This window comes from Bubalus bubalis, chromosome 3 (genome assembly GCF_019923935.1).
Source record: "Bubalus bubalis isolate 160015118507 breed Murrah chromosome 3, NDDB_SH_1, whole genome shotgun sequence".
NCBI classification, from domain to species: Eukaryota; Metazoa; Chordata; class Mammalia; order Artiodactyla; family Bovidae; genus Bubalus; species Bubalus bubalis.
The window spans coordinates 1,569,366-1,596,109 of NC_059159.1; the positions used below are offsets into that span (position 1 = coordinate 1,569,366).

The window sequence follows — 26,744 nt, forward strand, 5'->3', positions numbered from 1 at the left end:
TGTTTCTAAAAACGGCCCTGGTGAGGAATGAATTGAGTTGTCAGTTTGAAACAGGAGAGAAGGGGGCAGGGCACGACTTTTCAAAGAACGACACAGCCCAAGGATAGGACATCAGCTGATTAGAACCAAATGGGCCCAAGATGGCAGACCAGTTGGCTTCGTCTAGCTCTTGTGCCTCAGTATATACTCACTGTAACACAAGTGAGCTAAGTGACACACCCACAGGCGCCATGATAGTTACAAAGCTAACCACAAAAGGTCAGCAAGTGGGTGGTGGCCCAGTTCCTGGAAATCCCCACCCCTTCCCCAAAATAGCTGGCATGTTCCTCCTACTGATTAGCCTGTGAAATTACCCACCTCTATAAATACCGACAACCCCCATCCCCTGGAGCCACACTCACCTTCTCCAGGGCCCTCACTCTCTCTGTGGGGTGTGTTTCTCTCTAAATAAACCCACTTCTAGAATTTTTCCTGCCATGAGACATCAAGAACCTGAACTTCGTTAATCCTGAGCCCAGGTGTGTTCAAGTCCCAAGCTGGGTCCTGGCCAGTGGGTTCAAGTCTCAGTCTGAGGTGCACGGTTTCAAGTTCAGTCCAAAGCCAGGTGTGACTTCTTTCCAGAACTGACTTTTTGCAAAAATGCACGTGCTCTGCCACCTCTCAGGGCTTTCTCAGCTGCTTTGGGGATTTTGTAGGACCTGGAGAGGTGCTGGAAACTGCAAGAGAGTGGTCTGATAGACGCCCGAGAGCGAGGACAGGAAGAACTTTGTGAGGGAGACTTATATCAGGCAGAGAAAGACCCTCCCCACCAGGGCATCCCCTTCCAGCCTTCTCCACCCTGGCCCTGACCTTATAACTTGGTAATCCGGGTTCTGGGTGGAGGACCCTCCTTAGGGAGAAACCCTGTCCTCCTGTGCACTTCACCTGTACCTCTGAGCGGTTTGCTCTGGGACGTCCCATTCTGTCTTCCCTTTGTAAATCCTCAGCCTCGCGGGATGGGGGAGGGTGGGGAGGGTTCCCTCTTTGTCCTGAGGCAGTGCGTCAAGCAGGCATAAACATCATGTGATGCCTGCCTGGCCACTGGGACAACGTGAAGACTGGTTTTACCCTTGTGTAGCAGGCGGGGACATGCAGGAACACGCTGGTCTTGGTGACAGCCAGTCTCAGAGAAGAGGAATTGAACTGTTCACCAGCCAGCACAGTGGCTACCATTTGTTCTGCTTTTAAGTCTCCCAGCTGTAGCCGTTCAACAATGAATCTCTACTGAGGGCCCATCACGAGTCACACTTGGAGGCTCCGGCCAGCTCTGCCCTTAAGAGAGTTTTACAGTCTGGTGGAAAATCAAGACAGGAAAGGCAGCCTTTAGGATGCAGAAGGAAGAGCAGGGACTCCAGAAGCATCTCCCACCCCTGAGGCTCTTATCACCTGAGTTGGATGTAATCGGCTTGACATTCTGGGGGGACAGAATTAGCATATCACTGCAGATGGTGACTGCAGCCATGAAATTAAAAGATGCTTACTCTTTGGAAGGAAAGTTATGGCCAATGTAGATAGCATATTCAAAAGCAGAGACATTACTTTGCCAACAAAAGTCCGTCTAGTCAAGGCTATGGTTTTTCCGGTGGTCATGTATGGATGTGAGAGTTGGACTGTGAAGAAGGCTGAGCACCGAAGAATTGATGCTTTTGAACTGTGGTGTTGGAGAAGACTCTTGAGAGTCCCTTGGACTGCAAGGAGATCCAACCAGTCCATTCTGAAGGAGATCAGCCCTGGGATTTCTTTGGAAGGAATGATGCTGAAGCTGAAACTCCAGCACTTTGGCCACCTCATGCGAAGAGTTGACTCATTGGAAAAGACTCTGATGCTGGGAGGGATTGGGGGCAGGAGGAGAAGGGGACGACAGAGGATGAGATGGCTGGATGGCATCACCGACTCGATGGACATGAGTCTGAGTGAACTCCAGGAGTTGGTGATGGACAGGGAGGCCTGGCGTGCTGCAATTCATGGGGTCGCAAAGAGTCGGACACGACTGAGCGACTGAACTGAACTGAACTGAATACATCTCACAGGCACAAATGAGAAAGGTCCCGCTGGGCTTCCCATCTTTCGAACAATAAGGCCCAGGGCGAGAAGCGCATGAAGGATACAGCTGTGGGACCACAGGAAACAAAGGCCGCTTCTCCAGAGGGGAGCTGGGAGGGACTCCCTGGAGCTTATTGGTTAGGACTGTAAAGATGAGTAGGAATTAGCTAGCAAGGGGAGAAAAGAAGTTGGAGGTGGTGGGAGAAGCACGAGCAGAGATCCGGCGTTGAAAGATGCCCCTTCTCTCTACAAATATCCATACGGGCCCTCCCCCACCCCGGCCCCAGCGTCACTGTCCTCGGTGCTGAGGATCCATCCAGACGATGCGCAGCCCGCGCTCTGCTGGTCTGGCTGGCAATCTCGTGGTTGAGGACGGCTGCCATAGTGAGTGTGAAGGTTGGATGGAGGACCTGTGGATGGAGCAGCTGCTGCAGGGCCCCCCTTCAGATATTTGAGGGCTCTGAGCACTGAAGTAACCCACGATGTTTGGGATGGACCATTCCAGCTCACCGGCGTGGCACACACTGGTGGCTGGGAGGGCAGGGGCTGTGCCTCCAGGATGGCTCAACTTGTGGTGGTGGCGTCTGGCAGAAGTGCCCATCTAGGAAGCCCTGAGATGCTTGTGTGCCCATCTTTTTTTTTTTTTTTTTTTAATTTTTGAAGCTTCAGAAGTTATTTCTATCAACTGTAGAAATGTATGTTTTGCTGTTATCCAACAACTGCAATCCCAAAGAAAGGCAATCAAAGAATGCTCAAACTACCACACAGTTGCACTCACCTCACACGCTAGTAAAGTAATGCTCAAAATTCTCCAAGCAAGGCTTCAGCAATACGTGAACCGTGAACTTCCAGATGTTCAAGCTGGTTTTAGAAAAGGCAGAGGAACCAGAGATCAAATTCCCAACATCCGCTGGATCATCAAAAAAGCAAGAGAGTTCCAGAAAAAACATCTATTTCTGCTTTATTGACTACGCCAAAGCCTTTGACTGTGTGGATCACAATAAACTGTGGAAAATTCTTCAAGAGATGGGAATACCAGACCACCTGACCTGCCTCTTGAGAAATCTAAATCTTGAGAAATGTATGCAGGTCAGGAAGCAACAGTTAGAACTCAACATGGAACAACAGACTGGTTCCAAATAGGAAAAGGAGTACGTCAAGGCTGTATATTGTCACCCTACTTATTTAACTTATATCCAGAGTACATCATGAGAAACGCTCTGCTGGAGGAAGCCCAAGCTGGAATCAAGATTGCCGGGAGAAATAGCAATGACGTCAGATATGCAGATGCCACCACCCTTATGGTAGAAAGTGAAGAAGAACTAAAGAACCTCTTAATGAAAGTGAAAGAGGAGAGTGAGGCCAACTTTTGTTGGCCTAAAGTTCAACATTCAGAAAACGAAGATCATGGCATCTGGTCCCATCACTTCATGGGAAATAGATGGGGAAACAGTGGAAACAGTGTCAGACTTTATTTTTGGGGGCTCCAAAATCACTGCGGATGGTGACTGCAGCCATGAAATTAAAAGATGCTTACTCCTTGGAAGGAAAGTTATGATCAACCTAGATAGCATATTAAAAAGCAGAGACATTACTTTGCCTACAAAGGTCTGTCTAGTGAAGGCTATGGTTTTTCCTGTGGTCATGTATGGATGTGAGAGTTGGACTGTGAAGAAAGCTGAGCACCGAAGAATTGATGCTTTTGAACTGTGGTGTTGGAGAAGACTCTTGAGAGTCCCTTGGACTGCAAGGAGATCCAACCAGTCCATCTAAAAAAGATCAGTCCTGGGTGTTCATTGGAAGGACTGATGTTGAAACTGAAACTCCAGTACTTTGGCCACCTCATGCGAAGAACTGACTCATTGGAAAAGACCCTGATGCTGGGAGGGATTGGGGGCAGGAGGAGAAGGGGACGACAGAGGATGAGATGGTTGGATGGCATCACTGACTCAATGGACATGGGTTTGGGTAAACTCCGGGAGTTGGTGCTGGACAGGGAGGCCTGGTGTGCTGCAGTTCATGGGGTCACAAAGAGTCAGACATGACTGAGCGACTGAACTGAACTGAACTGAAGAACTGCAAAACATACATCTTTCTCAAACTTACATGGAACAGTTGCCAAGATGGGTCACATTCAGGCCATAAGTTGTGGGCCCATCTTGTTGTCAAGTACCTGGTGGGTGAGTGTGGAAGGGAAATGGGAGACTTGCCAAGGATCATACCAAGCTCAGCTGCCAGGGACATGTTTTTGGAAAAGAATAAGAGTAGGAGTGATGGATGGATGGGTGAGTTAATGGATGGATGAGTGGATGGATGGAGGGGTGGATAGATGGAGGGGTGGATGTTGGATGCATGGAGGGGTGGGTGGATGGATGGATGAACGGGTGGATGCATGGAGGGGTGAATGGATGGAGGGGTGGATGGATGGACGAGTGGATGAGTCAGCAAAACACACCAAGTGGGCTATTTGCTGCCACATTTCCTTTTAGTTTTTTTTTGGACTGCATGCCTTGTGGGATCTTAGTTCTCCAACCAGGGATCGAACCCGTGCCCCTGAAATAGAAGCACAAACCCCAGTCTCCGGACTGCCAAGGAAGTCCCTGCTTATAGTTCAAAGGGCCTGCCTATGGTTGCTCAGTGGTCCCATTTAGCATCCTTCTCACTAAACAGCAGCAATGTGGCGGCTGAGCTGACCGAGTCCGTGGACGTCCTGCTCCTGCCTTCTCCCAGGTCCCCCGCCCACCTCTGTCCCTCTGCACTCAGAGGCCAGTCTGCATGCAGATGGTCGTTAAAGCTCGTTTCCACCTCCACACCTTTAAATTATGAATGGAGCCCAGAGAGCTTTTATTCCAGTCACACAGCCATTTAGAGAGTTGAAAGAGCAGGGCTCGTCCTCTATTTAAAATTCCTTATAAATGAAGGCTGGACACGGTTCACTTCAAGATGTTATATCTCTCCGGGGATTTCAAGGCTGCGTTTCCTGTGCTCACGTTCCCCGATTCTAATACGAGTAATTGATGCAATGGTGAGTTGCTTTGGTTTCTGTCTGGCCGTGTCTTAATTTGCGTTGATTTTCCTGTTCACGGGCTGCTGTAACGTCTGGCTCTGTATTTCTGGCTTCGCTTTACAATGTCGATTCAGGCTTTAATTAGGACCCCTGTTGGTGAACTGGCCCAAGCCTGCCCAGAAAGATTTGGGAAAAAACAAAGGAAGCTTTCCAAAGAGCAAGACCATTTTATTGCTTATTAATGAGTCCCTGCCAAACGGAGACAGAGGCTGGGAGGGGGAAGGCGACCTGGAGGTCAGTGCGTCGGGCTGCGTGGGGTGTTGGCAGGTATTTTTTTGTGCAGGGGGAGGTGCAGCCAGGGCTTTCCAAAGACTTGGAAATAAAGGACATGAGGTTGTTGCTGAGAGTTAAGCTATGAACTTTAACTCTCAGTGGGGAAGGAATTGAACCCTAAAAGCATCCACTTAAGCGATTATGTGGAAAATGGACTAACGTGCTTTTTCCAATCAAACGACCTGGGTCTCTCTCTTCAAGTTTTGTTCATTTTGCTGGAGCAGCAGCATCACTCCAAGGCACTCTGCTTGGGGCTGGAGTGACCCCTTGAAGCCCCGTCCTAATAGAACCTACAATCCGGGGAGGAACTCAGAGTTCCTTTTTTAAAAATAAATATTCACTTATTTATTTATTTGGCTGCTCTGGGTCTTAGTTGCAGCATGCAGCCAAGATGTTCTCGTTCTGGCATGTGGGATCTAGTGAACCCTTGTGGGAGCTTCCCTGGTGGTGCTTGTGGTAAAGAATCTGCCTGCCAATGCAGGGGACACAGGTTCGATCCCTGGGTCAGGAAGATCCCCTGGAGGAGGAAATGGCAACCCACTCCAGTATTCTTTCCTGGAGAATCCCATGGACAGAAGAGCCTGGCGGGCTACAGTCCATGGGGTCACAAAGAGTCAGACAGGACTGAGTGGGGAATGAAAAAATGTGGGGTCTAGTTTCCTGACCAGAGATGGAACCCCGGCACCCTGCATGGAAGCTGAGAGCCTTAGCCCCTGGACCACCAGGGAAGTCCCGCAGAGCGACATCCTTCCACAGGAATGTGCTGTAGCGTTTCCAAGAGGATGGTATGAGCATATTCAAGGAGAGACCACTCTCAGCACAGTTGGTAGGTAAAACCAGGCAGGCAGAGTGGCATCCGCCCGGGACAAGTGTTTTGGGCACTGCCTGGGTATATCAGTCAGTTGGGGCTGCTGTAGGAAATGCAACCGAATGGGTGGCTTAAGCAACAGACATTTATTTCTCACAGTTCCAGAAGCCGGGAAGTCCAAGGCCCAGGTGCTGGCTGGGTCAGGCTCTGGGGAGGCCCCTCTTTCGGGCTGGCAGACGGCCGCCTCCTCACTGTGTCTTCACTCAGAGCAGAGGAAGAACTCTTCCTTTTCTTGTGCACTTAGTCGCTCAGTCACGTCCAACTCTTTGCAACCCTGTGGACTGTAGCCCGCCAGGCTCCTCTGTCCATGGGATTCTCCAGGCAAGAATATTGGAGTGGTTGCCTTTTCCTTCTCCAGGGGATCTTCCCAACCCAGGATCGAACCTGGGTCTCCCTCACCGCAGGCAGATTCTTTACCAGCTGAGCCACAAGGGAAGCCCCCTCATGACCTCACCTAAAGGGAATTACCTCTACAAGGCCCCACCTCCAGATACAATGACTCTGGGGGAAGGGCTTCCACATGCCTGTTTTTGGAGGACACAAACATTTGGTGCAAGCACCTGGCAAGAAGATACGGTGGTCACTGCTGCCCTGGGGCATTCCAGACGCCCTGGCAAAGGCCAGCTCACAGTGGGGAAAAGTCCCCTAAGTTTCGCAACTGTTTCCTGTTTAGTTGCTAAGTTTTGTCCGACTCTTTGTGGCTCCATGGACTGTAGCCCACCAGGCTCCTCTGTCCATGGGGATTCTCCAGGCAAGAATACTGGAGTGGGTTGCCATTTCCTCCTCCAGGGGATCTTCCCGACCCAGGGATTGAACCCATGTCTCCTGCATTGGCAGGCGGGTTCTCTACCACTGAGCCGCCTGGGTAGCCTAGGTTTAGCGACCAAGGACCCTTGCTGTGGCCCACATGAACTCTCTATGCTTATTAGCTCCACACCCCTCGAGGAAACTCTGGACTATGGTTTCCCGTGTTCAGGGAGAAGACACACCGATCCTGCTGACACTGGTCCCTCGTCTGCCCTTGGATGTCGGCTGGGAAATGGGCATCCAGGGGTCGCTCACGTCGGGGGTGTGACTGTGAGTTGGGCCGGCAGGGTGAATAGCAGCGGGCGTGAGTGCCAGACCAGTGCCTGGTGTCTGGGTGATTTTAGGGCCGTCCCTTCTGTGGACCAGCCCAGCTGCTGGGCTCCTTCTGGGTGGAAAGGGACGCAGGAAGAATGTGGAATTTGGGGTGTGGACAGGCCCGGTGCAAATTCTAGCTCTGTCCTTTCCCAGGTGTAGGGATCTCCAGTCTTTATTTTTTTTTTTTAATTTAAAAAATTTATTCATTCTTAATTGGAGGATAATTGCTTTACAATGTTGTGTTGGTTTCTGCCAAACGTCAACGTGAATCAGCCATCGGTTATACATATGCCCTCCCTCCAGAGCCTCCCTCCCACGTCCAACCCTCTTTATTTTTTTTTTTCTTTTTAATGTTTATTTTTATTTATGTGTTTATTTGACTATGCCGGGTCTTGGTTGCGTTGTGAGATCTTGGTTCCCTGACCGGGAATCGAACCCCCTGCCCCCTGCACTCGGAGTGCAGAGTCTTAGCCCCTGGACCACCAGGGAGTTCTGGGTCTACAGTCTTTGATATGAAACAGGGATTAGACAGAGCAAGACACATCTGTGTTCATGCCAGCTGCATAGTCTTGGGAAAGTTACTTACACTCTCTGCTTTACCCTCCTTATCTGTAAAATGGAATTCTGATGATTTGAAATGATATATGTAATATGATTAGGGTAGTAGCCACTTGATAAATGGTAGCTATGTGTTTTGTTTTGTTTTGTTTTGGCATGTGGGATCTTACTTCCCCGACCAGGGACTGAACGCGAGCCCCCTGCATTGGAAGTTTGGAGTCTTAACCACTGGGCCACCAGGGAAGTCCCAGTGGAGGCTCTTTCTCATATCATAAGACAAACATACATCAAGTCAGTGGATTATTTATTTTTTAAAATTGGGTTTCTCTGGTGGCTCAGATGATAAAGAATCTTCCTGCAATGCAGGAGACCTGGGCTTGATTCCTGGGTGGGGAAGACCCCCTGGAGAAGGGAATGACTGGCTACCCACTCCGCTATTCTTGCCTGGAAAATTCCATGGACAGAGGAGCCTGGTGGGTTATGGTCCATGGGGTTGCACAGAGTCGAATGTGACTGAGAGACGAACGCTGGTTGAAGAGCCGGACACGACAGCGCACGCGCGTGCGCACACACACACACACACACACGTGGAATCTAAAATATGGCACAAACGGCCCTATCTGAAAAAACAGCAACAGACTCAGACGTAGAGAACAGGCTGGATATTTACACTCTAGTCTCAGCTTACGTGTCACAGTTTTGAGGAGCACTTGCTGGAATTACCCACCTCCGAATCAGAACCACGTGCAGCCTGGGGGCAGTGACCGACCTTCTGCTGTCACGCGCTGTTCTGCAGGCCCCTCTCCCAGGTCATCGCCGTGTGACAACGTGACTCCCGCAGCCCCAGCATAGAAGGGGCGCCGCTGCGGCTCGTGAACCCGACTCTGGAAAGGCCCCGTCTTTGATTTGGCCTTCTGGGCCATTTAAGCCAATATTTCAGGCTCCGGGTTACAGTGGGTGGCGAGCCCCTTGCCCTTCTGGGATTAGATCACTGTAGCTTGACACTCAGGGGGAAGAAAGCTATTCCTCTCTCTCTGAGTCAGAAAATTCCAGGTTTGGGGGGCTTCCCTGGTGGCTCAGTGGTAAAGAATCCACCTGCCAATTCAGGAGACACGTGTTCGATCCCTGGTCCAGGAAGATCCCACATGCCACGGAGCAACTCACCCCATGCGCCCCAACCACTGAGCATAAACTCTCCAGCCCGGGAGCAAAATTACTGAAGCCCATGCACCCTAGACCCGTGGGCAGGTGGCGATGCTCTGAGAGAAGCTGGTGCCGGGAGTCTGTGCTCCATAACAAGAGAAGCCACTCCATGAGAAGCCCTCCCACCACAGCTAGAGAAAAAGCTGGTCCTGCAATGAAGACCCAGCAGTGCCCAAAGTAAATAAATAAAATATATATAAAGAGAATGCTATATCTGAACAAAATATATTAAGAAAAAGAATTTGGAAAAAAAGGGAAAAGAGAAGATTCCAGGTTTGGGTTCTGAATTGCCATGCTCGGGCCATGGGTCGTGGGTCTGACCGTTATGGAGGGGTCTGTGCTGCTCTGCTGGGCCCAGATCTGGGTGGGTGTGTGTGGGGGCAGGGAGCAGGCGTCCACAACCTCAGGGAACCCCCGTTAGCAAGTGCCTAGGTGCCATCAGACCAGCATCTGCATTCAGGCGCGAGGCAGCTTCCCAAGCCCAGAAGTCAAGATCATCCTTCTGGGGAATAAGAGCCTCTGTGGCAAGGGCTCCCTGGTGGCTCAGTGTGAAGAGCCTGCCCACCAGTGCAGGAGATGCGGGTTCGATCCCTGGGTCGGGAAGATCCCCTGGAGAAGGGAGTGGCAACCCACTCCAGTGTTCTTGCCTGGAGAATCCCATGGATGGTGGAGCCTGGTGTTCTTGAGGTCCCAAAGAGTGGGACACGACTGAGCGACTCTCACTGGCTTTTGTGACATGGTAGGCTCTGAAGGTTATGTCGGAACCTGGGAGGGTGGGAAGTGAGTCCGGGCGTGCAGGCTGAGCTCCAGCTGAGGGAGGTGTCGGCGGGCGAGCTGCCTGCGGTGGAGGGGAGGCAGAGGCGGGGCTGGGAGGTGCCCCAGGACCCCGTCCTGTTGGGTGAACTTAGGGGATCTGTAGTGTGCTGTGTTTGTTGCCAGGAGCCGCGATAACCAAGCCCCACAAACCGAGTGGCCTAAAACCCCGGAAATGCCTTGTCTCACGGTTCAGGAGGCTGGACACTGGGGTGAAGGAGCTGGCAGGGCCTCGCCCCTCTGAAGATCTAGAGGACGCCCCTCCTCGCCTCCCCGCCTCCCTGCGGCCGTGGGCGTCCTGAGCAGGTGGCGGCCCAGCCACGACCCATGGGCAGGTGGCGATGCTCTGAGAGAAGCTGGTGCCTGGGAACCGCTGGGAGCCCAGCAATCAAGGGAGGGCAGGGAGGCAACTTCCAACCACAAGGGACGGAGGGTCAGGAGGGAGGTGCTGGCTGGGTGTGAAGGCAGAGGCGGGGCCCCAGGCTCCCCGGGGGCAGAGGGCTGCCGTACCCGGCACACGGACCCCATGGTGTGGGAGCCCCTGCCCTCATTCCGTCAGGGAGGCATCGCTCGCCTGCTTGAAGAGCATGGCCGCAGGCCCAGGCTAGTGCTTCCAGACGGCGTGGCTGGGGCCTCACGGGGCATGTCTGTGCCCCCGCGGGCTGCTATCCCTTCTTTGCTGTGTGCCCCCATGAAACGTGGTGTCCGGGAATCCCCCCATCTTCCGGGGCTGAGGCCTGGTCTGTTTAGCAAGACTCACCGTGTTCACGAAAGCAGAGAGGGCGGGGACATCGCCCACTTTGCACGCACCGAGCGCTGCCCACCATGTGCCAGACTGGGGGCCCAAGGGGGAGGGCCGCTGTCCCGCATCTCTGCCCGGGTGCTGACCTGCTGAGTCGTAGGCCGTCCCCAAAGTCAGCGGCTCACAACAGCCACCACCTGATCGTGGCTCGTGATGCCGGGGGTCAGACGTTCAAGCATCTCTTGAGTGGGCAGTTCTTTTCCGCCTTGTGTTGACTGAGGCCACTCTGGGGAGATTCAGCAGGCAGACGGCTGGGCTGGGAGGTCCAGGTGGCCTCGCTCGAACAAGTGGTGTTTAGACGCTAATGACCTCAGCTGGGGTCATGGGCTGCAGCAGCTATGACCGCCTGTCCATCCAGGCAGTCTCGGGGTGCTTAATTTCTCACATGGCAGCAACATTTTCGTCACCTGATCAGTACAGAACTTGGTTTTACATGTGTTTCTGTTTAAAGACATCTCATTTAATACATGCGTCAAAGTCACTCAGTCGTATCTGACTCTTTTTGACCCCATGGACTGTAGCCCACCAGGCTTCTCTGTCCATGGGATTCTCCAGGCAAGAATACTGGAGTGGGTTACCATGCCCTCCTTCAGGGCTGCTTCCCAACCCAGGGATTGAACCCAGGTCTCGTGTACTGCAGGCAGATTCTTTACTATCTGAGCCACCAGGGGGCTTCCTTGGTGGCTCAGCTTCCATGGTTACTCAGAGGGTGAAGAATCTGCCTGCAATGCAGGAGACCCGGGTTTGATCCCTGGGTCGGGACGATCCCCTGATAAAGGGCAGGGCAACCCACTCCAGTATTCTTGCCTGGAAAATCCCATGGACAGAGGAGCCTGGCTCTTTCTTCATAGAGGCTACAGTCCATGAGATTCCAAAGAGTCAGACATGACTGTGTGACTTATTTAATATATATATATATATATATATGTATATTTGATTCATCGACATTGAACTGAAGGTCAACAGCACCATACTTATTGCTGAATGAAGCTTGTCTGACACATGTATTTTCTCCATAAGGCCCATCACAGCCTTCTCAAGCTTAGACATACTGGCCAGACCTTGAGTATCGTGCTTGGGATTGTTTTAAGCAGTAAAATCATCAACAGAAAGAAAACAGTTGCAAAAACCAGGGCACTGAATTGCCTGTGACAAGGAGGACACTTGCTTGGTGTGTGAGAGCCATGAGTATTGATTTTAGGGTTACAGGTACTTTGAGTAGGTGAATTCAAAATATACAATCTACAGATAAAGGGGATATGCAGTCCATTCAATATGTTGGATTAAATCTATTTGAATTAGCTATGTGACCTTGGATTAATCGCGTTATCTCTGTGGGCTTCATTTTCTTTTTTGGGGACGTCACGTTGCAAGGCTTGTAGAGTCTTAGTTCCCCAACCAGGGATGGAACCCATGTTGCTTGCAATGGAAGTAAGGAAGCTTAACCACTGGACCACCAGGAAAATACCAGTGGGCTTCATTTTCTTTGTTGTTGTTCAACTGCTAAGTCGTGTACCACTCTCTGTGACCCCATGGACTGCAGCACACCAGGCTCCTTTGTCCTCTGCTGTCTCCTGGAGCTTGCTCAAATTCACGTCCATTGAGTTGGTGATGCCATTCAACCATCTCTCTTTCCCAGCATGAGGGTCTTTTCCAAGGAGTCAGCTTTTTATATCAGGTGGCCAAAGTATTGGAGCTTCAGCTTCAGCATCAGTCCTTCCAATGAACACCCAGGACTGATCTCCTTTAGGATGGACTGGTTGGATCTCCTTGCAGTCCAAGGGACTCTCAAGAGTCTTCTCCAACACCACAGTTCGAAAGCATCAGTTCTTCAGAGCTCAGCTTTCTTCACAGTCCAACTCTCACATCCATACATGACCACTGGAAAAACCATAGCTTTGACTAAATGGACCTTTGTTGGCAAAGCGATGTCTCTGCTTTTTAATACGCTCTGTAGGTTTGTTGTTTTCTTACCTGCCCCGCATCTGATATCTGGGCGCTCCTCCCCAGCACCGGGGCCCTGGGAGCTGAGTGGGAGGCGACTCCTGTGGCTCTCTGTGTCTGGACACCCCCATCACTCTCCTCTCCCCCAGGTTTGTGGATTTCCATGCGGCGGCCTCCACCTGCTCGCCCTCCCGGGCGGCCCTGCTCACCGGCCGGCTGGGCCTCCGCAACGGGGTCACTCACAACTTCGCAGTCACGTCCGTGGGGGGCCTTCCACTCAACGAGACCACCTTGGCCGAAGTGCTGCGGGGGGCTGGCTACGTCACGGGAATGATTGGTAATATGGCCTCCGCCGCCTGGACCCCCGTGCCCTGTGCTCACTGTGGGGGCTGCTTCCTGCATGTCTGCAGAGCCTTCTCTTCTGCTTGAGTCTGCTCGTGTGTTCGTTTCTTGCCGTGGAAGCTAGAAATGTGTTCAGCGCTCAGTATCAATAGCTGAAAAGACCTAACGGTAGACTGGGGCTTCCCGGGTGGTGCCAGTGGTAAAAAACCCCCCTGCCAGTGCAGGAGACCCAGGAGATGCAGGTTGATCCCTGGGTCGGGAGGAAGAAAGGGGAACCCACTCCAGTGTTCTTGCCTGGAGAATCGCATGCACAGAGGAGCCTGGTGGGCTACAGGCCCTGGGGTTGCAAAGAGTCGGACACGAGTTAGCGGCTGAGCCAACAGTGGACTAAACCAGGTACAGAACTAGTTCCTCCCGCCCCTCTCAGCAGCGGCCAGGACGACCCAGCATCCCAGGGGCATCCTCAGCCCACCTGCGCTTTTTTTTAATTGGAGGACAATTGCTTTACAATGCTGTGGCGGTCTCTGCTGTACCTGGGCTCGAGTCAGTCACAATCACACATATACCCCTTCCCTCTTGAGCCTCCCCGCGCCTCCATCCTGCCCCTCGAGGTCATCACAGCACCGAGGGGAGCTCCTGAGCTGCACAGCCGCTTCCCACTGGCTCTCTGTTACACGCGGTAGGGTATGTGTCCATGCCGGCTTCTCAGTGGTCCCTCGCCTCCTTCCCCTCCTCTGTCCACGAGTCTGCTCTCCACCTCTGCGTCTCCATTTCTTCTCTGTAAATAGGAACCTCGAGCCTGTCTTACAGAGTGAAGTCAGAAAAATAAATGTCCTTTGTTAACGCCTGTGCTTTTTCTCCTAACTCTCCGAGAGCGGGTCCCTCAGGATTCCCGCCGCCCTCCCCGCCTCCACACAGTGATGTGGCAACGAGGGTCCCGTGGGGATGTTGTTGGGGCCTGCAGGAAGCAGGCATTTCTGTGGGTCTGCTCGACCCCCGCTCTGGGCCAAGGAGCCTGACATATGCTTCAGACCATCAGACCAGAGTGGGGGTCTTCATTATCCCTGAGGATGAGCCCCCTTCCGCAGGAGGCGGGACCGTTAAGGTCCCAACCTGCTCTCCTTTCGGCCCCTTGTCTCCAAGCCTGGAGGCACGGATCCCGATGAGGCTCTCAGTGTGGGCTGAGCATCCTCGCCAGCCGGTCCTAGCATCCGCGTGACTCCCAGCCGGGGGAGGGGCTTTGGTCCCTGGGCTCTCTGACCCTAAGAGGGGGGTGGGGGTGGGGTGGGTTCTTCTCAAGTTGGATTGGATCGCACTTGCCCCTCCCTCTTCAAGCCTTTCAACCCCAAGAAGGCAACTGATTACAGATAACTATTCACCCCTCACTATACCTTCTTTTATTTTTTTCTGGGACAAGATACCAAAGCATCTCTCTTTGTTGAGACTATGCCTTTCCCAGAAGCACACTTACAGGGGAAATTAAAAGCCTGCTGAAGGAATATGGAGCCCACTGACACCACTCTCTCCTTGCTTACAATCTTTTTACTTTTTTTTTTTTAAATGTATTTGGCTGTATTGGGTCTTAGTTGCAGCATGCAAGATCTTTAGTTGTGGCATGCAGACTCTTAGCTGTGGCCTATGAGGTCTTAGTTCCCTGACCAGGGATCGACCTCGAGCCCCCTGCATTGGGAGCTCAGAGTCTTAGTCACTGGACCACCAGGGAAGCCCGTTTGCTTCTAACCTTGATCTGTGTTAATGGGTTTTTCCCTAGGTGTATACTTACCACTCAGTCCTACTTTTCTGCCTTTCCTATTATTTTACATTTCCTGCTGGTGCAATTTTACATATTTATTATCATTTTAGAAAGAATTTTAAAATGACACCAGGTGCGAGCAGCAGCTCTGGGGCCACGTGGGCGGTGCGCCTGCTCCCCGGTCCCTGGCAAGGTCCCCAGCGCCAGGGGGCAGAGCGGCCCGTGATGGGGGGGGTGCCGTGGGCTCTCCACCCTCACTGCGGGCAGAAGCTCAGCCTTCTCACTCCTCTGGGCTCCTGGTAACCCGTCTTCCCCTTCCCTGGGCATCTCCTGTGAGTCCTGAGTCATCCTGGCTTACTCTCTGTCTCCCTGGGGACTACTTCTCCACCCCCGAGAGCCAGGCTGGGCGTTGGCACAGCGTGTACAGCCTCTCTGCATGTCCTCAGGGCAGGGCAAAGCCGATGGACACCCGAGCGTGTGCTCTGCCCCCCGGCGGGGTGGGGCCCTCAGGGACTCCTCTGAGAGCCTCTCTCTCTTGTCTTCCTGCAGGGAAGTGGCATCTTGGGCACCATGGCTCTCACCATCCCAACTTCCGTGGTAAGGATTCCCCGGGGGACTGGTTACCTGGGAAACAGAGGTGTCTGTGTGAAGAGACTCATCCTGGGCGGCCTCTCTCCTGAGTCAGGACATCCTCGCTCACAGGGTTGCTTGGGGGGGTCTGGGGTACCCGGGGCTGCCTCTCCTCTCACATGCCTCTCGCCTGGCCCCTGTCCTGGCCCCCTTCTTGTCTCCCCTCGGGGCCCTCTCATCGCAAGGCCATCAGCATTTTCCTTGACCCAGTTCTCCCATGTCAGGGAACACTGGCCCCCGTGAGGTCCCGTGAGGTACGAGGTCAAATTGTCTGAGGGCTTCACTGAAGCAGGGACTGGGGGGGTTGGGTAGGGAAGGGGTGGGATGAGTGGAGGGGTCTCAGAAAAAAGTCAACACAGGGTTTTCAGGTCTCACTTTGACCCTCACGTCCTCCCCCGTCCCAGGTCCAATCCTGCCAGCCCTCGGCATCCAGCTGAGACGCCAGCTATTTTGAGAAGCATTTTGAGCTTCCCGTCTCAACCCCAGCCCCCCCACCCCCAGCATCCTGGGGTGCCTTCCTCCTCTGATCTCTCTTGCTGGCTTCCTGGGAAGCCAGCTCTTCAAGCTAAATCTCTATTTCTTATCTCGCCTTCAGATGGGAAGTTTCTTGAGGGCAGAATGTCTTCTTTTATCCCTCAAAGTGTCGTGCAGGTAGTAGATTTGCCCCAGATATTTCCTGCTGTGTCCAGGACAGCAGTGGGCATGGTAGGCGTCCAGGAATTCTCCCCGCTTCCTTCCCTTTTGGGTTAACTCTAATCACAAGATGTTTTGCAAATCTAGTCTTGCGGCTGGGAGCCAGCAACATGTTTTCCTTGCATACTTACCGAGGGATATTCATCAAATCCTCTTTTAATTGCATACTCATAACACTGCAGAATTAAATCACAGAAAATTAAATTTCTGTCCTGGGTGTAAGAACGCAGGCCCGCGGTCTAATCGGTGCTTCTGTTCCAGGCTTTGACTACTACTTTGGGGTCCCATACAGCCATGACATGGGCTGCACCGACTGCCCTGGCTACAACCATCCCCCCTGCCCGGCGTGTCCCCGGGGCCATAGACCATCCAGGTAATTCTGGCCAAGGTGTTGGCTCTGGGCATCAGACCAAGGGGAAGCGGTCCATCTGGACCTGGGGGTGTGGTCCACCTGGAGGAGACGAGCGAGGCCAAGGAGGACCGGTAACCGCAGCAAAGAAAGGTCGCGTACCTTTAGTGCAAATTTTAAATGCATTATGTGCATGACGGGCAAGAACACTTTCTGTGGAGATGAGGGGACAGCACTTTTTTAGTTGGATTTTTCCAGTTTCCTCGGACTGTTGAGCTCAGTGGGGGAGGGGGTGCTACCAGGTCTCACGCAGATGGCCCCCCTCCTCCTGTCCTGGACCACGCACCTGTCCCGCCAGGGGACATGAGGAGGGAGACGGAGGAAAAATCCGCAGGGCTCCTGGCGTGCCCCACCCCCGCCCTCAATAAGCCGGCGTCCCAGCGTTGGAATGCCACGCAGGCACTCAACAGGATGCTTTCAGAACGTATTCAGTGAAATGGGGAAGTGCTCACAATAGAATAGTAAGTGAAAAAAGCAGGAAACAAATCATCAACACGGATCTGAACTACGTCTGTATTTACACCTCTAATGGCCCCAAAGGAAATACGCCAGAACGGCAACCACGGTTCATTCACTCCGGTCGTGCCATTAAGAAGTTTTCATTTTTTTTCCTCTCTCCTTGTATTTTTCCAATATTCTGTAATGAGCACACAATACGTTTCCTATCAGAAAAAGGCGATATACCGTAACCAGGTGATAAAGCCGGGTGCTCTGCTTGTTCAGAGCGTGCTCTGCGGTCATTTGCAAGGTGTGCAGGTGTCTGAGCCGCTTGGGGCAAGTGAGTCTCAGGTGGCTTATTAATAACGCAGTAGTTAGTGTAATAATGGCCATTTATTGAGACACTGTTACATTCTAAGCTCCCTGCGCGCTGATCTGTGGTCTGTGTGACCGTGGACCCAGGCAAGTGTTTCTCCTGATTGTCCAGGGAACTGCGCTTACCTGGTCGCCCAGGTCACAGTGGAGCCGTGATGGGGAGCTGGAGAGTCCACCTGGGTCTCCCTGAGTTGGGAGGGTGGGGTCCATGGGAAAAATCAAGGTTACTGATTGGCTCTGGGACTCCGCTTGAGTATCTCAGTTTGTTTAGACCTCAGTTTCTCTCCCAGCAAAATAGGAATAATAACATCCTAGCTCAAAAAAGTCGTTGGGAGCCTCATACGGTGGCCAGGCTTGCCTAAGAAGTGCACACTTCTGCTAGAAGGGAGTGGACAGAGGTATTATATCGGTTTTACACTCAGAGGAAGTGGGAGGCTGGAAAAACCATCTGGGCCAGGCTGCTCGGCGTTTTGTATTTATGGGCATCACCGCATCGCGGCGTTTTGTCCGACTCCATGACTACCCGGGTCGTGGGAATGAGTGTTCCACCATCTGTGGTTTCCACACAGGAACCTCGAGCGGGACTGCTACTCTGACGTGGCCCTTCCTCTGTACGAAAACCTCAACATCGTGGAGCAGCCCGTGAACTTGACCGCCCTTGCACAGAAGTATGCCGAGAAGGCCACCCAGTTCATCCAGCAGGCGAGGTGAGGAGCCCTGCGTTCACCCCCGTGTCCCCTGTGCCCAGGGGGGCTCAGAGCCATGGCAGAGTCCCATTGCCCAACAAAGATGCACGCATGTCTCCTGGAAGAGATGCTCCTTGGAAAAGACCCTGATGCTCAGAAAGACTGAGGGCAGGAGAAGAGGGCGACAGAGGATGAGACGGTTGGATGGCATCACTGACTCAGTGGACATGAGTCTGAGCAATCTCCAGGAGTTGGTGAAGGACAGGGGAAGCCTGGCGTGCTGCAGTCCATGGGGTCACAAAGAGTTGGACACAACTGAGCGACTGAACAACAACAAATAAAGCTGGAAAACAGCCTGTCCTGGCGTCTCCTGGGTTACCTGACCAGGCCTGGGTTACCAGGGCCGTAGGTGCGGGTCCCTTCCCAGGGTCCCGCTCAGACCACGCCCTCGTCATTGTCACGTGTCCTCGCTGCGGCGCGTCACCCCTCGAGGCCAGGGCCCGTTTACTGCCTTCTGTGCATTCAGAGCGTTTGTTGGGCTCACAAGTTGGCAGGGCATGTTCGCTTCTGTCACAGACTTACCCCCAACTTATTGGCTGAAACAACAGCAGTGTATTCTCCTAGAGATCTGGAGACCAGACGTCTGAAATGTGTCTTATGGGGGCTCAAGTCCAGGTGTCAGTGGGACTCTTTCCTTCTCAAGTCTCCAGGGAGAATCGTTTCTTTTTCTTTTATTAAAAAATATTCACTTATTTTTTTTGGCTGTGCCGGGCTTAGTTGCAGAACGTGGGCTCTAGCTCCCTGACCAGGGATTGAACCTGGGCCCCTGCATTGGGAGGGTGGAGTCTTAGCCCCTGGACCGCCCGGGAAGTCCCGAGAATCGCTTCTCGTGTCTCCCAGCTTCTGGCAGCTGTTGACATTTCTTGGCTCTGGTTGCATCGTTCTGGCTTTTTTTTTTTGGCCACACCAAGGGGCTTGCAGGATCTTAGTTCCCCCACTAGGGATGGAACCCAGACCCTGGGCAGTGGAAGTGTGGCGTGCTGACCACTGGGCCAGCAGGGAATTCCTGGCCCCTTCCTTCTGGTCTCTGCTTCTGTGGTCTTCTTGCCCTCTCCTCTTCTGTGGTCAAGGACCCCCCGCTGCCTCTGTCTTAGGAGGACATTTGTGATTATGTTTAGGGTCTACTGGGCTTCTCTGGTGGCTTAGACAGTAAAAAATCTGCCTGCAATGAGGAGACCTGGGTTTGATCTCCGCTTCGACAAGATCCCCTAGAGAAGAGAAAGGCTGCCCACTCCAGTATTCTTGCCTGGAGAATCCCCATGGACAGAGGAGCCTGGTGGGCTACAGTCCATAGAGTCGCAAACAGCCAGACACGACCGAAGTGACTAACACTTTCACACTTAGGGTCTACTAAGACAGTCTAAGAAAAGCCTCTGATCTCAAGACCCTTAGCTTCATTGCATCTACAAAGTGCCCTTGGTCGTACAAGGTAACAGAGATTCTAGGACTTAGACCCTGGATATCTTTGGGGGCCGGTATTCAATGGGTCTGTTTCTCTTGATCACACCACCTGCTTGGGACCCAGATTCTGAGAGCTGCACCTTAGGGTTTAGAGATGGCATCTTACGAGTTTTTCAGGCCTTTCTGAGAAACACTGTTTTGCTGGTCTGCCTGTTTTTGTATTTTTCAGACGGTTGGTATGAAGAGGGAAAAGCCCCTTCTCCCACCTGGGCGCTGTGTTGGCTTCACGGTGCCCTGGGGCGGGCGGCCAGTCCGTGGCTGGTGGGGCCCGTCCCCCGCTGCACTCACAGTGGGGCCTCGGTGCTCCTGGGGGGTTCGGGGGAGTGGCGCTGGCTGAGGGCTGACGGATGCCCTGAAGAGGGCGCGGTGCTGTTCAAACCAGTTAACTGACCAGTTGGAAGACAAGCACATCAGCAAACAAACTCTTTGTGGCAGGAAAGAGGCAAAGCATTTGTGAGTTTATTAATTCATTATTGAGTGAAAAGTCACATGAATCCTGTTGGCTTTTAACTTGGAGGATAATCCTCAGGCACCTGGTCTCTGTAGGACTTGACCTGCCAGGTCGCCTGTGGTTTCTGAAGAGTCAGCACACAAGAGGCCCCATCTGTGTTCCTTTCTCCTCCGTGACCCCGACCCACCTGGACTTGTTTGTCAAAACCACTGGGGGAGGGTCACTGGACTGTGGCTTGCTGCCCGCGCTCGGCAAGGGCCTCACCCCAGGACTTTGAACGTTTTTCCTTGGGTCTTTACTTGAATTTAGATTCCTGACCTAGCAGGAATGCTGAAGGCTGATTCTTTCTTATTGTTGTTTTTAAATGAAAGCATCGTTAATGTACAGTGTTGTGTTAATTTTTACTGTGTAGCAAAGTGACCCCGTTATATATCCCTTTTTACACTCTTTTCCATTCTAGTTTATCACGAGATATGGACTACAGTTCCCTATCGTCATATGGAACTTACAGTCAGAGCTAATTGGTAGCACCTTCTTGTTATGATGATTTGTATCTGCGAATCCCCAAATCCCAGTCCCCCTCCTCCACCCCCAGCCCCACCAGCCTTGGCCACAGCACGTGTGCTCTCTGTGAATCTGTCTCTGTTTCTTAGATAAGTTCATTTGGGTCATATTTTAGATTCCACATGGAAGTGATGTTCTTTGGTGTTCAGAAGCTACGTCACGTCTAACTCTTTGGGACCCCATGGACTGTAGCTCGCCAGGCTCCTCTGTCCATAGGATTCTCCAGGCAAAAATACTGGAGTGGGTTGCCATTTACTTCTCTGGGGGATCTTAAAGGCTCCCGTTTATTCAGTGCTTACTCTGGGCAGTTAATAGTCACAGCTCTGCCGGGGAGGCTTGGCACTCCCCACTGAGCTGATGACCGAGGTTAAGTGAACGGCCCAGGGTCATCCATACACCTCTAGAAACTTTTCGTCTTCCCAAACTGAAACTGTGTCCCCATTAAACACCGGCCCCCTGTCTTCCCTTCCCTGCAGCCCCTGACAACCACCATCCTGCTTCCTGTCTGTCTGAAGCTGACCGCTCCGGGTACCTCCTGTGAGTGGAACCTGGCCATGCTTGTCCCTGGGCGATGGCTCATGTCACATAGCATAATGTCTGCAAGGCTCATCCCTTGCATGTGAGACGCTGCATTCTTTTATTTCATTTTCGTGAGTCGAAATAGCCACACATGGTGTGGCTACGGCATTGGACAACGAAACTATAGAAATGTAGCAAGGAAATTGCTGATTTTTTTTAATTTATTTTTTTCGGAGCTTAATTGCTTTACAATATTGTATCCGTTTCTTCTGTGCAGCAAAGTGAATCAGCTATACCTATACATATATCCTCTCCTTTTCGGATTTCCTTCCTGTGTAGGTCACCGCAGAATGTCAAGTAGAGTTCCCTGGGCTATACAGCAGGTTCTCGTTAGTTGTCTTTTTTTTTTTTTTAAGTATTTATCTCTTGTTAATCACTCAATTGTGTCCAACTCTTTGCAACCCCATGAACTATAGCTCACCAGGCTCCTCTGTCCATGGAATTATCCAGGCAAGAATACTGGAGTAGGTTGCCATTTCTTTCTCCAGGGGAATCTTCCCAACCCAGGGATCGAACCCATTTCTCTTATGTCTCCTGCATTGGCAGGTGGGTTCTTTACCTCTAGGGCCACCTGGGAAGTCATCTGTTTTATACATAGTATAAGAAAGAAATTGTTGATTAAGATGGGGAAGAGGAGGTCTGCATCCAGGATGTCTGTTCTTCAAAGAGAGCTGAGTCCACCCAGTCTCAACTGGGGGACCCCAGGAGTCGGGATGCAGGGGGTCTCCAGGTTTGAGGCAGAGCTGAGCCTGGGGGGACTCAGAGAACGTGACATGGTGGGGGGTGTGAACCGAGGTGAGCCGGGAAAGCTCAGGCCCGTTTGAAAGTTAAGTGCCAGGTTCAGTTCAGCGCAGTCTCTCAGTCGTGCCTGACTCCTCGCGACGCCATGAACTGCAGCACGCCAGGCCTGCCTGTCCATCACCAACTCTCAGAGTTTACTGAAACTCATGTCCATTGCGTCGGTGATGCCATCCAACCGTCTCATTCTCTGTCGTCCCCTTCTCTTCCCACCTTCAATCTTTCCCAGTATCAGGGTCTTTTCCAGTGAGTCAGTTCTTTGCATCAGGTGGCCAAAATATTGGAGTTTCAGCTTTAGCATCAGTCCTTCCAATGAACACCCAGGACTGATCTCCTTTAGAATGGACTGGTGGACCTCCTTGTAGTCCAAGGGACTCTCAAGAGTCTTCTCCAACACCACAGTTCAAAAGCATCAATTCTTCGGTGCTCAGCCTCCTTTATGGTCCAATCGGTGACAGAACAGCCAGGCCTCTGTCCCTCTGAGAAGCTCCTCGCCGCCCCTCGCCGTATTCCTCCACAGGCATGGGCTGTGGGAAGGGCTCCCCGAGGGTCCTTGCTGCTGCCCTTGACCCTGCACCCCCCGCCCTGGAATGCAGGTGGGAGTGGGCAGGAAGCAGAGCCCCCGAGGATCCTGCAGGATCAGCAGAGGGGCGGCCAGACACCAGGCCTCCAGCAGGACCATGGTCTGGATGTTCCTGGCTGTGTCCTTGGAATTCCCTGTGGTCACCTTGACTCATCCGTTCACCCCCGAGAAAGGCCCGAGGCTAGGAATGGACATGGTGGCCTGAATGCCCTGACAGAGCAGATAAAGCCTGAAAGCATGTGTGTGTTGGGCGTTCGCATGAGCAGCTCAGGGCCGGGTCTGAGCTCCCAGCCAGGACTGAGTCTGAACCCGGATGCGGTCGCTTACAAACCTCGGGTCTGTCTCTCAGTCTTCCTGAGCCCCTGACACTTCATCCGGAAAAGGGAACTTGGGCGTTCTCACGAGGGTGAATTCAGACTCTGTGAGTCAGTTTTGCAATAAGTGTTAAAGGGCGGTTAGGATGATAACAGTGACTTGCAGACTTTAACCCGCTAACCAGGTCACTTGCACGTTGTCTTTGTAGGTTGTAGACAGATGTGTGCTTCCTGGGCCGCAGGGGTTCCGGGGTCTCCGCTGGGCCCCCGGGCCCTTCTGGGAGGTCATGGTCCGGCTCTCTCGTTTCAGCACCAGCGGGAGACCCTTCCTGCTGTACGTGGGCCTGGCGCACATGCACGTGCCCCTGGCCGGGACGCCGCCATCAGCAGGACCCAGGGGTCAAAGGCCGTACAGCGCGGGCCTGCGGGAGATGGACCACCTCGTGGGCCGGATCAAGGACACAGTTGACCTCGTGGGGAAAAACAACACGTTCCTCTGGTTTACAGGTGGATAGAAAACCACAGCCAGCCTCCCTCGGGTCTAATGGGTAACCCTGCGCGCGCCCCCAGAGGAGCAGCGTCTCAGCGAGTGACCCTCTGCGCCGCGGCACAGGGCTTGCCCTGAGCGTGGGGCCCCGCTGGTGTTCACCGGCCTGTGTGTGTGGGTCCCCGAGGCCACACCCCCGACGGGCTTGCACGGAGAGCTTGGCTCCCCTGCAGCCCCTCGGGTGCTGGTCAGAATCACCTGGGTACTGCTCCTAATTGTTAACGAGTGACTTTGACGTCATGAGCCTGTGTCCCCCCGGGCAGTCCTTGGAACCCCGCTTCACCGCCCTCCCCAGCCCAGACGTTACCACCGGGCACGGCTCACGTCTCCTGGCTGATCAGAGCTGCACGGTGGGCTGTTTCGAGGACCCACTCAGGAACAGTGTGGGTCAGGGGTCCCTGTCTGGTGCGAGGGCTGTGGACACTGGTGTTTGAACCTCTGTGTTGGGAAAGTTCCGTTAGCCCCTCTGAGCCCCTCTGTCCTCCATGGCAGGGTCGAGCTACCAGTCGAGCCTCTTCCACCGCAGGTTGGAGGGTCAGGAGGTGACGTGTGGGAGGCACTGGGTCATCACGGGTGCTCAGGAAGGAGTTGCTGGGGACTTCCCTGGTGGCCCAGTGGTTAGGACTCCACACTCCCAATGTAGGGGCACAGGTTCGATCCCTGGTCAGGGAACTAAGACCCCACAGGCTGTGTGGCCAAAACAGAAACAGCAAACAGTTGCTGAGTTGAAGACGCTGGTTAGGGGACTGCTGAGTCCATAGCCAGAGGCCAGAGCTCCAGCGTGGGGCAAGCTCGGGCAGGGACAGCCCACGTCTCTGCGGGCCGTGGGAGGCAGACACCCTCCCCCCAAAGGGTGGCCCTCCAAGGGTGGCGGTCACACTTGTTTTCACAAGTCCTTTTCTCCAGTCGGTGCCAGGACAAGGGTGTGGGGCTACAATGGGCAGTGTCCTGCAGCCCATTGACTCGGTGTTACCTTTCTTGGTTTCTAGGGGACAATGGCCCGTGGGCTCAGAAGTGTGAGCTGGCCGGGAGTGTGGGGCCCTTCACCGGATCGTGGCAGGCTCGTCGAGGTATGGTCTCCGCCGGGGGTGGGGACGGGAGACACAGCCTCTGGGAGGACCGATTTCTCTCCCAGCCTTGGGGCATCTTTGTGACACAGGAATAGATTACTCACAGCCACCAGCTCCCAGAAAAGAAACAGTTTGGGGCGGAGACAGTTGGTGTGCGCTCGGTCATCCCTTCCTTTCCTCCAGTGCGTCAGCCCTGCCCCCAGAGGCCAGGCTGAGGACCGTCCAGCAAACACGCTTGCCTGTACCTTCGTCCTGGCGACCTTGCTCTTTCCCCTTGCTTTCTTTTCTTTCCTTGTTTATAGTAATCCCTTCATCCATCCAACCATTACTTCATCAAGAAATGGTTAGTGCACAATTATGCCAGGCTTCCGTGTGTGTCGTCTCTAAACCTTCATGAGAGGCAGGTAGTAATAACTCCATTTACAGCTGAAGAAAGAGGCTCAGAGAGGCTAAGAAACTTGCCTGGAGTCACACAATTGGGGAGGACAGAGCCAGGCTTGCTACCAAGTTGAGGATGCTGATGCGTATTGCCTCTCTTTATTTAACATCCTTCACTCTCAGCTCAGCACCCATCTGCTCCGGGATGGTCTCCCCAGACGGACCTCACCCTCTGGAAGGCCCTCACCCTCTGAAAGGCAGCCCTGCGGGGGATAATTCGACAGTACAGATGAAAGGCTTAAACAACATGCGTGACTGATGGTGCTTTAATTCCTCCTTAAAGAATCTGTTTTCAAGAAATAGTTAGCCAAGTGCGCAACGATGTATGCGAAAGAATGCTCTTTGCTGTAGATTAAAAAAAACAAACAAACACGTAACCCAGCAAGACAGGAGCCTCCAAGAAATTATGGTGCATGCCTCTAAGGAAACATGCAGAACCACTGACAAAGGTGCCTATGACTCACCTGGAAACAGTTACACAAAATAGTTTCTAGTGAATAATGCAGGTCACAGAACCACATGTAAAGTATGATCTTATTGTATCATACTAAGTATACGTGGTCTCAGAAAAGCCTTGACAGGGCAACAAAAGTGAGCCAGTGGTCACCTCTGGGTGGTGGAGGAGGGGTTTTTAAAAAATCATTTTATGTGTTTGCTTATTTTTGTCTGTGCTGAGTCTCCGCTGCTGAGCAGGCTTTCTCTAGCTGCAGTGCGTGACCTTCTCACGACTGGCTTCTCTTGTTGCAGAGCGTGGGCTCCAAGTCACGAGGGTTCCAGAGCACAGGCTGGGTAGTTGGGGCGCACGGCTCCGTTGCTCCAAGGCCTGTGGGATCTTCCTGGACCAGGAATCGAACTCATGTCTCCTGCATTGGCAGGCAGATTATTTACCACTGAGCCACCTGGGAAGGCCAAGGAAGGGTTTAAGTCTAGTTTTCCCTACCTTCATTTGACCAATGAATTGGTATTATTTTATAATACCAAATATAATATTTATTCATATTAATATATTATTTATAATGAATATACTTTATAAAATTAAAAATTATAAAATTTTAGAAAGCACCTGTGTCCAAGGGGTTCAGAGGTGGGCTTGGCAAGATTATCCTCTGGGGCTGGGTTCACCCTGTCGTCCTACTGGTTGGCTGGCCTGACTCGTGGCCCCCAGCTGTCTCCAGGTCAGAGGACACAAACCCCCTTTCACATTAGTCTGGCAGGAAGTTCATAGCTACCTAGAAGCTGGAACATCCCTGTGTCCCATGGCCAGTGGTGAGAAGGAAGGGCTTTAATCTGGCGTCCCTGGCTCAGACCCCTTGAGAACTTTACAGGTGAGTGGCTGCTGGACCCTGACCATGCCTCCTGTCTGGACACGTGTGATGGGAGTCAGGAGAACTGGGTGCCGCCTCCTCCAAACCTGTTCAGTGACCAGGTGACTTCATGCATGAGTCACATTGGCCCCGCCTGTTCAAGAGTGCTGTAATTGAGTCCTGGTTCCTGAACAGCTGGACCAGGAAGAGATGCCACACCCAGACTGGTGGAAATGGGTCCAGAAGCTGCAGCCATGGTGTGTGGGTTAGTCGCTCAGTCGTGTCCAACTCTCTGCCACCCCATGGACTGTAGCCCGCCAGGCTCCTCTGTCCATGGGATTCTCCAGGCAAGAATACTGGAGTGGGTTGCTGTTTCCTTCTCCAGCAGGTCTTCCTGACCCGGAGTTTGAACCCAGGCCTCCTACGCTGCAGGCAGGTTCTTTAATCTGCAGCCATCACCTAGGGAAATACAGTGCCAGCCAGGAGCGGCAGTTCCTCTTCTCTGCGCCTGGCGAGC

The 26,744-nt window shown here is 52.8% G+C and overlaps 1 protein-coding gene and 1 non-coding gene across 9 annotated transcripts in view; both read left to right on the forward strand.

Moving 5' to 3' along the window:
- The window catches only part of ARSG (arylsulfatase G), a 103,005-nt gene that overhangs the window by 54,788 nt on the left and 21,473 nt on the right, over positions 1-26,744 (forward strand). For 7 of the 8 annotated variants that reach the window (XM_006061899.4, XM_006061902.4, XM_006061898.4 and 4 more), the window contains exons 3-8: positions 12,882-13,069; positions 15,377-15,424; positions 16,412-16,523; positions 17,942-18,079; positions 23,179-23,375; positions 24,405-24,485. In XM_006061899.4, the coding sequence (XP_006061961.2) occupies positions 12,882-13,069; positions 15,377-15,424; positions 16,412-16,523; positions 17,942-18,079; positions 23,179-23,375; positions 24,405-24,485 (764 nt within the window). Of the gene's footprint in view, positions 1-4,441; positions 5,108-12,881; positions 13,070-15,376; positions 15,425-16,411; positions 16,524-17,941; positions 18,080-23,178; positions 23,376-24,404; positions 24,486-26,744 lie in introns of those variants that run through there. The other variant, XM_025279351.3, reaches the window with a different exon arrangement.
- TRNAG-CCC lies at positions 24,016-24,087 on the forward strand. Its single transcript has one exon. It is a non-coding gene; the product is annotated as a tRNA-Gly (tRNA).